The 16,387-nt window shown below is 43.0% G+C and overlaps 1 protein-coding gene across 13 annotated transcripts in view; it reads right to left on the bottom strand.

Annotated features, from left to right (window-relative positions):
* Positions 1-16,387, bottom strand: part of LOC142396504 (phospholipid-transporting ATPase IH-like) — a 36,334-nt gene that overhangs the window by 19,074 nt on the left and 873 nt on the right. For 12 of the 13 annotated variants that reach the window (XM_075479333.1, XM_075479330.1, XM_075479329.1 and 9 more), the window contains exons 2-6: positions 7,029-7,151; positions 6,693-6,782; positions 4,947-5,027; positions 4,247-4,354; positions 1,613-1,741 (exon numbers count right to left, since the gene is read on the bottom strand). In XM_075479333.1, coding sequence (XP_075335448.1) covers positions 1,613-1,741; positions 4,247-4,354; positions 4,947-5,027; positions 6,693-6,782; positions 7,029-7,151 — 531 coding nt within the window. Of the gene's footprint in view, positions 1-1,612; positions 1,742-4,246; positions 4,355-4,946; positions 5,028-6,692; positions 6,783-7,028; positions 7,152-14,445; positions 14,695-16,387 lie in introns of those variants that run through there. The other variant, XM_075479331.1, reaches the window with a different exon arrangement.

Here is a 16,387-nt window from a genome sequence, read left to right on the forward strand (position 1 = left end):
AAAGTGAATATTTGGTAAGACACATTTACTCTTCAACATTGCCTGAAGCCTCTTTAGACAAGCTTTCTTGTAGTTTCTTTATGTAGTTTTCTGGAATAGTTCTCCAGGCTTTTTCAATGACATTCCACTGCGCTTCTTTGGATGTTAGCTGCCTTTTGCCTTCAGTAATGTTGAGGTCCAGGCTCCGGGGAGGATTCCTCACACCATAAGACCTGTTGCCGCTGATTTTCAGTCCAGTTCCTGTGTCATTTGGCATACCTCAACCATTTCTCTCCGTTTCCCTTCATTAAGAATGGCTTCTTGACAGCCCCCCCCATCCATGGAGACCATTTCTAATGAGGCCTCAGTGAACAGCAGATGGATCGAGCGAAGGTCCAGACGCATCTCTCAGGTCCTGTGTCAGGTTTTAGCTGGATTTTTTTTTCATCACTTTCAAATCATGTGTCATCTGTGGATAGTTTTTAGGCTGCCGCTGCTTATTCTGTCCTCCACTTGTTCAATTTCCTCACATTTTTAAGGACACCCTGCACACCATGCATAGATTCACCAAGTTTTCAGCTAATAGCTCTTAGGGAATCACCTTGTTGGTGCAAAAATATTATTCTATGTCTGTCAAATTGTGTTTGCTTTGCCATTTTTTTATAGATACAATTAAAGAAATGGAAACAAACAATGTGTGTTTGCAACAGGCCGCGAATAACAAAGTGCCAAAAACACGCCATTTTAAATTGGTTCTTTGATAAGCCCTCTTGGGTGAGTTGCTTATTTTATGCCTGAATAGAATAGAAAGAATAGAAAGATACTTTATTTATGATTGATTGCAACGATTGATTCATATGTCAGAGTTAGGTGGTCTTACAAACAAAGGAGAGAGGACACTGGATGCTCACTCCCCAATATAAAAGCACTTGCAATGAAAAGCAGTAAATTCATGCTTTAAAAGGAAAGTGTTGTACTGCACGTGTAGGCATTTCATCAAGAGCTCAGCAAATTGTTAACTCTTTTTTTTAAGGGCATAATATGTCTCCTCAAATCGAAATTGAAACTTATCCAATAACTGTAACAAAGAAACCTTAAAGACTGGTTGTTTTTGAATGATCCTTTTGCAAGATAAGACTGGAATCCTATTTTTCTTTTTTTTTTTCCACATGAGAAAATTGTAAGACGTCTTATCATGCAAGATGGATGAAACAGACTGTATGTTGCATATAACATGGTTTGCTCACCTTCCTTTACTTGTTCGCATTTCAAATCCTTTCCTAGCCACATACAATCACGTGTGGATTAGCTGTCCATAACACACAGTGTGTGATTTGATGTGTCAGGCAACAGTGTTGTTTTCTTTTGTTGATACCGATGTAAATAGACTTTATACCATTACATAACTGGGATCGTTCTGTGTCAGTAGGCAGACATTTTAGGTTTTCAAAAAGAGATAACATTTCGGACATTTTTGGCACCTATAGAAGCCCTTAAATCTAGCAAATTAAATTCCTAGACTTCTAAAGACCCATGTACACGTGCTGTAGGCTTCTGATGTGATCTAAGGTGGTAATTAAGAGTCAAGTTTAAAACAAGACCGAGCTAAACAAACACGCACTAATCCCGGTACCTTGTGACTCGACTCCCCATCTAGGCTGGTGGTGGTGACATAGCAGGTTCCATCGTAGCGGCTGGACGAGAGAAGGATGAGATCACAGGGGAAAGTCTCATCCTCCCTCACCATGACGATGTCCCCCACCTGACAGAAAAGGACAGACGGACATGGCAGCTTTCATTTCAATAATACATAGGATCCACTTGGTTCTTTTTGCGCATAAACAGAAAGACCTGTGAGTAACCGTCTGCTCATCCTTAAACATTCCTTTTTTTAAAGGATTGAGAAGTTGCATAACGGATTATGAGAGCAGAGCAGCTTAAACTCTGATAAATCCCATCTCCACGGTGACCATACACATGACACACGTTCTCTGATTTCGAATGATTAATGTATTCATCATTATTCCTGCTCCCGACTCGCACTCTAATCCCCTCTGTTTGATCTGCCGTAGTGCCAGACCTTGGTAGAGCAAAAAAAAAAAAACATTAGACAAAGAGACACGGCGAGGGGAAGCAGAAAGAGACGAAGAAAAAGACTACAGGGACGGCGACAGGGGAAGCGAGACATGAAAAAAAAACAATCAAATAAGACCTTCTTTTGCACCTGAATGCAAGATGTTTCTCTCAACCAATGAAATTCACAGAAAACTACTGCTACGGTAATGCAAACTAAAGCGCTCTGCAACCCTTTAATGCTTGGCAGCTGTACTGAAGCTGTATATCCTGAGCTGACCCTCAACATCCCACACAGGCTCTGCACACTCACAACGAGCAGCAGACACAGCAGAAAGTAGATGTACCAGCACCCATTACGTACCTGCCGACAAATGGTGTTACAAGACTAAAATATAGTGCACCGAATCAATAGATCTATGCAGGAGGTGGTGAGCTAGATCAGTCACATTAAACAGTCTGACACTGTTTTCATTTCTAAATAAAATCTAAATAAAAAGGACCATTTTCCTTCACTTCATCACCTCTAACTTCTAACTGGTTCATACGATATTTCATTAATGCCAGACGTAGAATGCGTTTTTGCTGCATAAAGAATCTATAATAGTCATTTGTCATCAGTCGTTATGAAAGACGTCACCGTGTAGTAGAGTTATTGCTCTGGGAAAGATGGACTTCCTGTGCTATTGTTTGCTGCAGCAGAACCGAAGAAGCCTCTGACTGAACATACATTGTTGTTTGATCACTATACTGTGCAGCGTTGTCCATTATGTTGAGGAGCTTTAAAAACATTCAGAGCAGTCCCCAACACTAAGGCAGACTTCTTTATTAGTTTTTTTTTTTTTTAAGGATTTTTTCAGCACTATTGGCTTTTATTGGAAAGTTGAATGTCAGGAAATTAGGGCTGAGGGAGGGGGATAACATGTAGAAAAAAGGCCCCGAGCCAGGACAGCTGCGTTGAGGAGCGTCAGCCTCCGTGCATGGGGCGCCTGCTCAGCCAACTGAGCTACACGATGCCCCCTTCTTTATCACTTTGTTCAGTTTATTCACTGAATTTGATGCTGCTGCCCCAAAATTGAGATCCAATGCAAAAAACTACAGTACAACTATCTCTGCAACCAGCCATCCAAACTCATGCAAAAAGCTAAAAACCTAAATCGGGTCACAGACTTTGTTGGCAGAAAGCCCTGTCTGATAAGGAACTGTTCTAACCATCTATGCTTTATACATTTACAAAAAAAAAAGTTTAATTTCACACAAGAGCTGCTGGTCTACCACTGCCTCACTCGATTTGTTTGTTCTTTACTTTACAAAACAGACTCTTTTTTTTTTTTTCTTGTAGCACGCTGGAACACAGATATAACCAGATGACATTTTAACTAAACAGAAGAGAGAAAACATCGCATATCATCCTCAAACCTTCCACTATTTGCATGAAAAACAACACCTCTGATGATGTTTACACCTAAACACCGACAGGTTTGCACAGCGTTGTGGGAACGGTGTGTGTTTGTGTTGACACTGCATTTCCTTTGGTTATTTTTCGCACTTGTAATAGATTGGAGGAGCAATTACTGGGAAAAACACACACATAAAAACGGATTCCTCTATTCATGAGCAGGAGAGCTACTTATGTATTGGGTTGCACTGTAGCCAACAAACACATGGGAGGACTTTAAAATGAGAGGGTGAAACTACTTTAACTCATGATCAAGTGTCTACAACACATGAGATCTATTCGGTGTGTCTGTTTGAAATCGACAATAAAATCTAGCTGAAAAAAGCCTGCAGCCCTGAGGAGAAACAGCGAGGTGTGACATCATATAAATAGTTTAATCCAAAAGAAAACTGAGGCACACAACCAGCAGCGACCTGGTCTTGCATCAGAATGACAGGAGAGAACATCAGAGGACGGTGACAGGAAAATCATGACTCATGAAATACATCGGTCCTGTTCATCCTCCAAGAAGCTCTTGCGGCAGTGCACCAGGGGACGGTCTACTAAAGTTTCAGTGCAATTAATTGGTGGGAAAGACAAGAGAGTCAAAGTCGGAGGGAGCACTGCGGAGAGGAAAGAAAAAGGGGCTGCGAGAGCGACAGTCACAAAAAAAAAAAAAAAGTGAGCTATGCAGCAGTGCAGCAGCGCTGCTCTGTGGCCTCAGGTGCTGTACTGCTCTAATGAGGCCATTCTTACCCGTAGCTTGTGACTCTGTGTCCTCGCCACCTTCCCCTGCTGCACCACGTCCACCGGACACTCGTTTATGGAGCAGTCAGCCTTGTGTCTGAGCCAGTCCTCGTAGCCCTGAGAGAGTTGCAGCAAGAAAGAAACAGAAAACAATTTTGTGAGGGGAAAAGAAGGTGGGGGTGGGGGGGGACGGAGAATATAGATCTTTTTTTGTATTGGGGCTGGAGCATAGCAGGAGATCAAGAGGCGGGGAGGGGGAGGAGGTGATAATCATACACTGTAATTAATTAGCATTGTGCTCCCTGTGCTTACTGACCTGTTTCCTGGATTTCTAGCCAAAATGTCATGTTTTGGATTTATGCCCCAGTAAAGTTCAAGCTTCCTTCTCTAGAACGGCTTCATCTATCACTGGTAGTACCCTATCCCTCAGTACTGGGATGCAATAGAAACGACGCATCTCCCAGGGGCATGGGATCCTCAGCTCGAGTGATTAACAGAGGAGACCATTCATTATCATATTTCTCACATCACCAGACATATTCAATTGGCATGTCCTTTCGCTGTTAGAGGAATGTGTATATACAGATAATAGAGCAGCCGATTGGTAAAGCGTGAGTGTGCGTTTATTTGGGGCTGGGAGCTTGTGTGTGAGGATGATAGTTGTGGGCCACATTTCCTGGAGATGTGGGAACGTTTGTGTGTGTCCTACCTGTTTTATGGCGGTGACAGTGATAACAAAGAAGAGGGGCAGGCCGCTGGTGACTGGGCTGGTGGGGGTGTCGATGATAAGCTGCAAGGAAGAGGAACAGAGGGAGGGAGGAAGATGTAGAGGATGGGGGAGGGTGAAGAGGGGCCAACAGAAATGATAGGGAGGGGTGGGGGTGTGGGGGGTGGGGGGGGGGGTCAAGTAAGACAAAGCTGAGTTTGGAAGTACAGCAGGAAGAGCGCCACAAAAATAAGGAAAGAAGGACCAGTCTAGCAAACTTTTACTCTCCTCGTCTTCAATTTTAGTGCTTTCAAAAGTGCCTCGTTTTTCATGTTTAGTTGTCATTTAATTTTTTTTCCCAACAGATGTAGCAAACCAATACTTTTTTCAGTGTGACATAAAGGACGAGGAGGACAAAAAGGCAGTGTGCTGCGCCACGCCCAGTTTGTCTCGTTACGAGAGTGTTATATTTCACATGCTACTGATTAAACGCCCGACACGCAGAGACCCCAGCTGTGGCTAAGCTGCATTCTCGTCCGCTGAGGCAGCTGCCGGTAAAAGACATTTACCCCGACGTCGCCGGTCTAATGCTCAGCGCAAATGAGTCTGGACGCTCTCGGTTTATCCTCAATTTGTGTGTGGGTGTTATCAACGGAGGCAGAGCAAAATTAACCCGACAGAACCATTTGTTACACCGAGCCATCAAGGGAGTCTTCAATAGAAATAATTTGGAAAAAAGGGCAGACACTTAGCAGGTGACCGGATGAAGTATCCGCCAGTCGCAAGCAAACTGAAAACACAGCTAAAAGTATGGGATGCTGATCGCTTCAAACATGCTAGCGGTAAATGAATTACATGTTACTGGGCTGTCATGAATCTCAAAGTAATGAACAGTTAATATATATTATTATGACTTGAAAATAAACTGAACTGATTCATGACAAATCCACAAGTCAGACTGCAATCATTTTGAAGTGCCTGAGCTCTGTTAGTGCAACAATAGAGCACATGTGCAACTAATTTGTGCTACTCACTAAAGGACAGCAAATCAACTTCTTAGAGTTAGTTGTTTTATGAGAAAACAGGTCTGAATATATTATTTTTTTGTGAAAAACACTGCTCCACTGTGTCAAACTCACCCTTTATTAGATAAAGAGTTGTGCTTGCAAGACCAGGTGGAAATCTGTTAGAACGAAGGAAGGGTGAGACTCGTCCAACCAGACCAAATGAAACACATTTGTCTGGTTCTCAGGCCTAAACGAACCAAAGTACAGCCTCTCCTCCTCTAATGGCAGTTTGCTCTTTCCGTGATTGGCCAACATTTGGCGCTAAATGGATGCTCACTTAAAATAAAAAAAAGCATCTGATTTACACAAGCACGGAGCAAGCACAAGATTCATTCCTTCAGGAAAATTTGATTTCAGCACATCACGTTGATAACTCATCCGTGTGGAACACGAAGCAGGTGTGAGATCTAGCTGCTAATCTTGCATAATTGCTCTGAAATTTGCCTTTAACGACAAGGCTATGAACAAATGGAAAATATAAAATGACAGTAAACCCTCACTGCTTCTGTGTGGCTTCTAATGTTACATTGAGAGCAAACAGATTCAGAAATGCGGCCAACAGTCAGAGTTTCTTAGGTTTTTGGACAATCAATGAGCCGAGCAACAATTTCCTTGGTGCTTCTTCACCTATTTTCAGACGGGACAAAGACTCCACTGCTTCCAAGTAACGTGAAAATCTTACCTGGACCAAAAATATGACCAAGAAGTAGAAGTTCGCTATTCTTCTGAACTGCTCGAACAGGTTCTTGGGGATGAAGTTCCAAAAGGTGTACTGTGGGACAGAGTGACGGCTAAATTACAACGGAAACGGACAGGGAAACAATAGCACATCACAAACATCCTCCTGGCAAGAGAAAATGGCGATGCACAGCTTGTCAAACACAAGACAAGTAAATTGTGTCATCCTGAAAAAAATAAAAATAAATGGCGAAAAAAGAGATTACACGGTTGTCTGGATATGAAACAGAAAAGGAGCCCATGACAAACTACAGTGTGGCGCTGACTGCGGCTCACTCACCTTGGAGGAGACGATGCGGTTGTCGGGATAGCGCTGAGGGATGTAGGCCTCAGCGCCCGGAGGGGGTTCTTTATGGCCAATATACACCGTCCGATTGTCCACCCAGATCTCCTCCCCCACACACTGACAAAGAAGCAGATCATTTTGGAGAAATGAGCAGCAACACGGCGACAGAACATTTTAGTTCAATCAAACTGCTCAGCTGGAATTTATGTACAACTCATGAACTACTTGCCATCATTTAGATCATTCAAACGCCACCCCGCAGTCACCCACATCTTGCCCACGTGCCGAAATCTGCACAAAACAACGACTCTTCCATATTCCCACCGCCACAGTATGTGCTTTACAAGGTCGACTTTATACAGCCCTAAGTTTGTAAACATGATCTCTTTACGCTTCTGTTGCACCACAAGTCTAGTGTGCAAGATTTTGCATAGGTATTGTTTATAATAAATGATTATACTGAGTACACGATTAGTATATTGAGTATATCTGCAGAGTCACTTCACAAAACAAAGCAACAAATCAATCAACTATGATGACGGTTTAATCAATAAACAAACCCACATTCGTTTCCTCAATAACTTCCTCTGAATTACAATGGAAAGAAAAATGTTCTTTTTTTTTTTTTTTTTCACTCACTGTTTTTGAACAGACTCAACAAAAACGCCGCCCCGGATTAAACACAGCAATCAAGGATGTTGCACAAGGTTGCGTTACACAACTTCAGCTCCCTGTTTAAACAAGCAACTTTGCAGACTAGACGGGCCCGAGCGGACGGATGAGTGCTTGTGTGGTCAAGTGTGTGTGCGGGATGCATTCGGAGTCGCACTTCGGTGGATTTGTCGTTCATCTTTTCACTTTTCCGCAGCCGGCACTTTGATCCGTCCTTCGGTGGCCTTGCGCCCAAAACAGCAGTTCTTCTCTTTTTTACAGTTCTGCCATTTTCAATCAGTTTAATGCCTTGACAGGAAAAATTCATATCAATATTACCACACTGGATCTCATGCACAAATGCTGCCCTCAGCACAAAGGATAACATTTTCGGTGTCTTCACAGATCAATTCAGTTGCATTTATAATAGAATGGCCAAAATAAATAAAAAAAATATATATATATAACCACCTGGAATAAACTGAGCAAATAGGAAAAAGCTTCCGATTGGAAAACTACTGCAGTGAAAGTACTGCAAGCTTCTCATCCTTTAAACAGCGTGTCGTGTAATCGCGAAAAAGATAAAAAGATGTTAATTTCTTTCAGAAAAGGTCTGCATCAATAAAAACAAAACATCAAAGGAGACTGCGAAAATGACTAATGGTTCAGAATTTAAAACCTGGAGGTGATGGTGGTGAAACATCACCTCTGAGGGAGAAATGTGTTGGGAGGAAAATCTTCCAACGATCGTGACCGGAGACCGCTTAAACGGTTGGTGACGTGCCGTTGAAGAAAATCAATAGTGGAGCTCACGTCAACGTCTCATGGTGAAAACAAATGCATTTTCACAAGCTCAACAGTAAAACACTTACTGGTGGGACTAATCAAAATAAGAAGCCTTCAGTTTGCTCGGGAGAATACAGATTGGACTCAGGAGCAATGGGGGGAAGAAAAAAAAAGTCCATGTGGTCCAGATTTATTCCGCTCCAGAGTGATGGATGCGTCAGGGGAAAAAGAGAGACAAATGAAGTGCCGCATCCATCATACCTACTGCCTACTGTAAAAGTCTTCTGAGGCAGCATTATGACCCGGGTGTTGCTTGAGTTGGTCTGTGCAGGGTTCAATAACGATACCTGACAAAATCTGAGGTCAGCTGACAACCTGAATATACTGAGTGGCTTTTCCATCAATTGCTTTTTTTTTTCCCCCCCGTTAAGACAAAACCAGGATTGACTGGACTCAAACTATGAAAAAGTAGTTCAGGAGAATCAGACATAATTTTCACACACTGAGTGGAAACTACAGACTTTAGACCCTCACTCCATTGAGTCTTTCGGATTCGCTGAAGAATAATGCACATGGTGGTCCGATGCGCCTGTCAAGATCTTGACCCAATATTAATTCAATTTTAGATGTTAACAATGTTGTGACATTGATTAAGCTTATTGAAATGACTCCATGATGAATGAGAACCATGATAAAAGCTTAAAGGAGCTCCTTTAAGGTGATCTGACAAAATATTTGCGTGCGACTGTCTTTTTGGGATGAGGAATGTTCAGCACCCTTCCTTTTAGTTACGCTTTTTAGCTGGGACCTGAGGATACTGCCTGTTCTTGTGTCCATTCTTGCCGAATGCAAGATTCCAGCTGCTCAACAGTCCCGGGATATTATCAGATTCCCCTCGTCCCGATGGATCACATTCTCTTATTGAGGGACAGATCTGGACTGTGCCTTTGGAGATATGCTATTGCAAGTTGGGCAGAACAAGGTCTGGCATTCTTCTTTAAAATAACCTAATCGCCTTGATGGAAGCGTGTCTCTCCAAACTTCTCATTACTGCCTCTGCATCAATGGTACCTTTAAACATATTCAAGACACTCATGCCGTAGGCACAGATCCACCCCCGTACCATCACATCGTATTTCCCAAATACAAGCTGAAACGTGGACTCATCTGACCACAGAACACAACCGCTGGTTTTCTGTTCATCTGAGATGAGAATTTGACGATGTTTCTGCCCAAAGTTGATGTATGGCTTCCTCCTCTCGTAACACAGTTTCAGGTTACATTTCAGAAAAGAGCGGTGGACTGTGTTGAGTGACAGTGGTTTTTAAAGGCACTCCTGAGCCCATGTGTCTCTACTGATCACAGTGGCACGACAGTCCTCATGCAGATGGTCGCACTCATTCAACAACGGTTTCCAGCCTTGGCCTTTTTCAACAGACTTCCTGATTCATTTCACAATGTAATGCTATGTAAATGTTAAAATACCTAAGTTCCTTTGTATTTTTGGACTTTTTTTTTAGATGTCTGATCGTTCTCTGATGGAGTTTGGCACAAATTGGTGAGCTATGACCCATCCTTGCTAGGAAAGATTACACGTTTGGCGGATGCTTCCTTTATACCCAATCCTGACACCCTCACCTGTGACTAACTGATCTTCTCATTGTAGAATCTTTTAGATTGTTGTTTGTTCTTTTCTGCCTTTCTCTCATCTTTTTTTTCTGCTCGTTGAAGGTAATGGCACCAAATATTAGATGCGCTCAAATTTTTCAAAATAGAGTTAATTTGGTCGTTTAGGACACTGAAAACAATTTTCATTTGTACTCATGCCCATGATAAAAGTTTTAAACCAACTTGAAAATTGCAGATTTAAGACCCATTTCTTCACATTGAGTTTTTGCGTCACATAAAAGTAGCTCCACAGGGACTGACTGTGTTCAAACCAGGACATAAGTGCGGCAAAAACTAACCCTAGCCCGTCATCAAACAATACTGCGGGAAGAGACACATTCAGAATCGGGGGACATTTAGCTGTTGGTTTCTACCTTCCTGTATGGCGCCTAAAGCTGTGGCCTGAGTGGGCAGCGTGAGCGTAGCCTTTGGCAAAGCAGCATGTCTGACACAGCTCAAAGCAGAAGTGTCCACCGTTAGCGGAAAAATTCTGGAACAAGCACTTCAGTGGAAGCAGCGCGTCGGGGCTTTAAATGTCCTCAACATTTTTGGCAAAGTTGTAGCTCATTATTGTGCCCAGTCCACATGATACAAACTTGTCACTATCATCCGGTTTAATGTGATATCATTAAAGCATAATTCTCATGTTTTAACAAGCTAAAGGCATATGATACTTTTTTTTTTTTTTTTTAAAGGCTGACACGATGTCAGAAAAATAGCAAATCACGCGAGTCAAAAGCTCAGAAGCACAGATCTAAAGTTATCCTCTGTTTATCAACAGGCGCTTGGGCAGTGAGGTAAAAATACATAGTTAGCCAACAGCGTCAGCCAACTTGAGACCCCTCCAAAAAGATTAGTGAAGGCAACATGACCCTGAGAGATACTGTGAAATGGAAAGTGAGGTGGAAGCGGATTGAGTTGCAGCGACCAACAGTGGCGATGGAGGAGGTCTTACAGTAAGAACACGTGGAGTTGAAAAAGTGCAAAAGGCCACAAGGAGGAAGAAAAACGTGTCAGACTGCCAATTATAAAGATACACTCAGCTGCTTCTTGAGTCTACAGCGTTTACTGCTCTCAACTTCCTCTCTTCAAGCATTTCTCCTCATAAATGCTCTTTGAGTCCATCATTTCTGTCGGGCCTGTTCCCTCTTTGTTCCCACCATCTCCTGGCAGCGGGTGTCACACGATGACAGAGTGCGACTGCAGGATAGAGATGGAGGACGACACAGAGAGATTGCATTGTGGTTTGTAGTTATCTGATCATTAATCCTCACTGATCCGTATCAACCCTTGTCCCGCAGTTCCCTCTTCACTCTACTGCTCCATCAGACAAAGTAGCTTGCTGGTTGGTTGCAGGACACGGAGGCTTTGCCTTTATTAACAGAGATGCTGGTCTTACATCACCATCAATCATCGGCAATGACACAGTGGATTTGATAAAAACATCCCACCACTGCAGCTTCTACTTATTTCTAACTGCGCTGCGGTGCACTCTCTTTGGTAAATAGTTTTCTGATTAAACTCTGAAAGAGAGACCAGCCGTACGTCTGCCATCTCTAAAATTGGAAATGCTGCTATAAAAAATAAATAAATAAAAAAAAGCCACGAGAGTATTTCTAGCTCCGGCATTGTTTTCTTGATGTGCCTTTGTTTGCAGATGCTTCACACCACGGCACTTATAAGCACAACAGATGCACACGTCTTCATTGTTAAAAAGCTCCTCTCCACCCCAGCAGTGTCGAGGTATATCCAAACCCTCTCCATGATGTAGCTCTTTTCTACCACAGGATGTAATAAAAGATATACACCATTAACTTGCCTGATTAAACGATCCTGTCTTATACTTCCTCCACTGTCCTGCTATGCTGTGCTGTGCTGCAGAGGCACTCAACACGTTGAGCAAGGATCTCTCATTAAACCCACAGATCAAATTCCTCTGACTGCGCTTCACTTTAATGGACTCCTCATGTTAACACAGGATGTGTAAGCGTACAAAAAGGTGTTGCGCTATGCCGAGGATGTCGACTTTGCTCATCAATTTGGCAATCAATGAGTTAAGCCCATTTATTATGGAAACTACTATTTGTAAACAACCTCTCTTGGGTATAATTTTATATAATGCAGGAAAGAGAGACCCATAGCAGACTGTGCCAGTCAGCTTTTTCTTCAGAAAGATGCAGGTTGGACCGGCTGCAGAGACACTATTCTGATTGGACTGGTTGTAACTATACAGTGTTTGTACCTTAGTACCAGATGTTCGGACATAAGAATACGTTTGCTACTGATAGTAAGTTTTTTTTTTTTTTTTTTTTTTTTAAATCCCAAACGCCAGTGTACGTTTTCTTTAGCTTTTTTTTTTTTAAGCTAGCTAGCCATTAAATCGGCACAGCAAACTTGGGGTGTGCTCCAGTAGTTACCTGTGAAGTGAACGGCAAAGGGTATTTAGCCATTCCGAGATGAGCGGTTCAGACTATCTGAGGTTTTTACAAATGTCTGGTTTGCAGGAACATGCAGCAGGAGTATGTTAACACCCTGATCGGGCTGAGTAACTTCCAGGTGTAGTTGATGCTCCGATAAATCTGGTAACTGACCAGGTAAAGGTATGACCGCTTTTAGAGCAAAGAGTAAAGGAGGTACGGATAAACAAGCATATATATCCCAGTAACCATTAAAAGCTTTGCTGGGACGTCGTCTGCCAGGCGTCTCTAAAAGCTTCCCTTTTACTTACAGGGTTACACATTCTGCACGACACTCAAAATCTGAACATTAAGGACAGCCTCTCGTCAGCTCTCTGAAGGTACGCACACAACCAAGGATTGAACAACAGTCAAATGCTTACCTCACTGGGCTATACCCACAAACATGTGCGATATCCTGTTGCAACTCGAGGTGGAAGGTCTTTCAAAAGTATTTCAATACACATCTACTAAAAAAAAACAAAAAACATTACAGTGACTGTTGTTATGTATATACATATGAACACGGACATACAACACGTATTTCTAGTGAACGTCCCAGTAAAATCTCGAGGTTCCCGTGCACAGGTGGTGATGGAAGAGAATATTTTATCTGATTTTTTATGGGTTTAACCTAACCGTAGGAGCCATGCTTTACTGTTCTAACTGTTAAAACCATGATCAGTGGAAGCGCAAGGAGGCTAAAGACGCCACCGATCGCCATAGCTGCACATACACAGCAGCGGACTGCAGGTTTATGTTTCAAAGACACGAGACCAAACGGAAGCTTCACTGTATAGAACCAAAAACTAAAGGAGTAAGACTTTCTCTCGAATGTAACGCTGTAAAAAATAGATTTGACAAGAGCTTATGAAGCCTTAAAGGAAAACTGTGAGCGCCAATGTTGCAGGCAATATCCTCAAGGCCCTTAAAACCTAAAGACACTCACAAATACCTGGGAGAAAAAAAAAAAAAAAAGTCAAAAATCAAAGGCTAGAATAAAGAATTCTAAAGAATATTAGAAGAATACTTGCAAGTGACAACATTTGTATTCTGTTGATGCCCCAGCTTCCTCTCCCACTAGACTTGCTGTGATCCAACAGTTACATAAGTCTTTAATCCAGCTGTGCTACTTCTCTTCCCTCCCACTGCTCCCTCCTTTTCCTCCTGCCACCGTAATCTCCATCCCAAAAAGCCCTCAGTTGGTCTGCGTTTCACTTCAACACACAAATACGGGGCTTGAAAATGCCTCTTATAGAAATTTAAAAAAAAACAAAAACTTAATGATGTGTCATAAAGGAGGGCCGACACCTTTCTTGAAAGCCCGCTTGCGGATGCAAGCCCCCCCCCCAAATCACCACAGGGTGCAGTTGACAGGAATAGACTGCCCTTAACCATTTGTAGCGGTGAGATGAAATGTGGCAAACAGTAATGCAGCAGGCAGTTTTCTGCCTTTCAACACCAGCCAGGGGAGTCAAAGAGCTGTAAAGTTGCTAGGGACCTTTCTTAAGCCCTTGAGCATGCTGGGACCTGCTGGCACCTTCTTGATCAAAGGGAGAGGTCGCTGGCCTTTCTCGCTTTTAATCAGCCGATTCTACGAGAGGTCTCCGGTGGTGCAACAGTTGTACATTCAGAGATAAGAAGAAAAAGAAAATGGAACGCTGATCAATATGAGGGGAGACGAGGATAAACAAAGCTGAATACAGCAGAGAGCAGAAGCCATGGAGCAGATTTATATAAAAAAAATGCTACCGCATGAGGCCGTTTGAAATGTAAGCTTTACAAATCTGAGCATTGGCGCTCTTACGCCGGCATCAGTTAGATTTAACATGACCATCAGCCACACATACCGGCATCCTTCTGATCTACATCGCGACCTCATGAAGTTCTCACAGCTTGCGCCGGTCTGGGGGAGCCCGGAGAAATCTCGAGTCCACAGACGAAGTACTTATTTTGGTCACAGGTAAAGTACGGCAGCGCTGGGCTCGGTGTGACAGAGTTCTCGCAGGGCCTCCGTCAGAACGAGACCCGATCTCTGGAAATGGTTCGTATTTATCTCTTCACATTTATCTTACGGAGGTTGGACTTACACGCCACCGAGTTTAATTGGCCAGTTACGAGTGATATGAACAGGCCAACCACCGTCATGTTCTTGGAATGTGATAAACAACGCATGTGTGTGTGTGTGTGTGTGTGTGTGTGTGTTGTTTTTAGGCTTGTATCTAATGTAACAGACCTATCTGACAAGATAGAGAAGCTTCATCTGTCCCACTTATTTAGTCCAGTTATGCCATCTTAAAGTCTTGGACCATTCAAGGACATTGGTTGTGTAGTATGAGCAGAGTGGACAAGTAAAAGATAGGAACATAGGTTCAATAGAGAAATACAGAATAAGAATCCACACTGTGTAAGAACAAAGCCAATTATAACATCCCTTTGTTACCAAAAAAAGTTGTAGTCCACCCACCCCGACTCCAGCTAGCTTGAGAGAACTTTTAAAGTTTGATTAAGGCGTAGCTTAACCAGTGTAGCCTATGTGTTGTCAGTTTTCTGGAGAACCGCATGGCTCTCGGTCCACCCTGAACAGAAAAAGGCCGTCTGTAGGGATTAAACCGCGATGATGGGCATAAGTCGACCGCTTTGCGTTTTCAACTCTAACAAAGTTAGGGTTGTGTTATTTCCTTCCACGGAAAATTCAGCAAGGGTGCGTGATGACTCGATTTCAAGACAAAAAAAAAAAAAATCTAACTTTTTTTTTTTTTAAAAGATACAAAGCTAAAGGCCTCAATCCTCTCCTGCTAAGTAAAGTGGACTTAATCAGAGATGCGTCTTTAACTAGCTGATGTAGATTTACAAATTCCGTGTAGTTTGGGCTACATTTGGGCTGTGACCTTGATCACAGCAGACTGCTCTCTCTGTGTGAAAAGGCTTGGACTCCCTGCTTATCACATTTTAATCACCCTGCACAATGTAATGTTTGTTCTACTATGTAGTTTCATTATGGGAGCAGCTGTTCAAAATATGGCAGGGTTAACAGAAGGTGATACAGGAGTCATAGAGGTCCAGATCTCCTGTGCATCATCCATCCCTCAAATGGCAAATCAATAGCTTGATGGTTTAAGTAATAATTTATACCGCGTCTGATTAATAATGTCGCAGAGTCAGTGTGGATGCAAAGGGGAAAAGGGCGAGGAATGAGGGGCGTGTTCAGTGACCCCATCCGTGCCTCCTCTTCCCCGCCTCACTTGAAATCTGATTTCCCCTGATATTAGCTGTGCTGGAGCATCCATCAAGCGCCCTGCCACTCGCCTGCCGCTAATACACACACACACGTACACACCAATTTGCACAAAACAAGCCTCAGACGTGCCCTCGGAGAGCACATTCCGCTGGTTATCTTCACAACACCTGAGCCAGTTTAAGGGTCAGGTGAAGGTGTGACTGATGTCTGAGCGCTCACAGGAGCTCAAAGCTTGGCCAGGCCTGTCACTCTCGGTCTCTCAGACACTTTTTCTGTAATTCAGCCGCCCACCAGCCAGCTGCTTCCTGTCCTGCCAGATAATCAGAGGCTGCTGATGGCGGCAGCCCATTCAGACCAGGCCAACCAGTGACCTGGTTACAGCTCAAACTATCATTAAGTGGACATTTCCTGCTCAAAGATAAACCTGATCACTGATTGTAGATGACGCTCAAGCCGTACTTGCCCCATCCGGGAGTGTTCTAGAGAGAAGCCCCTATTTTGTGGGCCTAGTTGGGATGTATTTCCTCTGCTGATGAGTACAACTGGAAGCC

Source organism: Odontesthes bonariensis, chromosome 12, assembly GCF_027942865.1.
Source record: "Odontesthes bonariensis isolate fOdoBon6 chromosome 12, fOdoBon6.hap1, whole genome shotgun sequence".
Lineage (NCBI taxonomy): Eukaryota > Metazoa > Chordata > Actinopteri > Atheriniformes > Atherinopsidae > Odontesthes > Odontesthes bonariensis.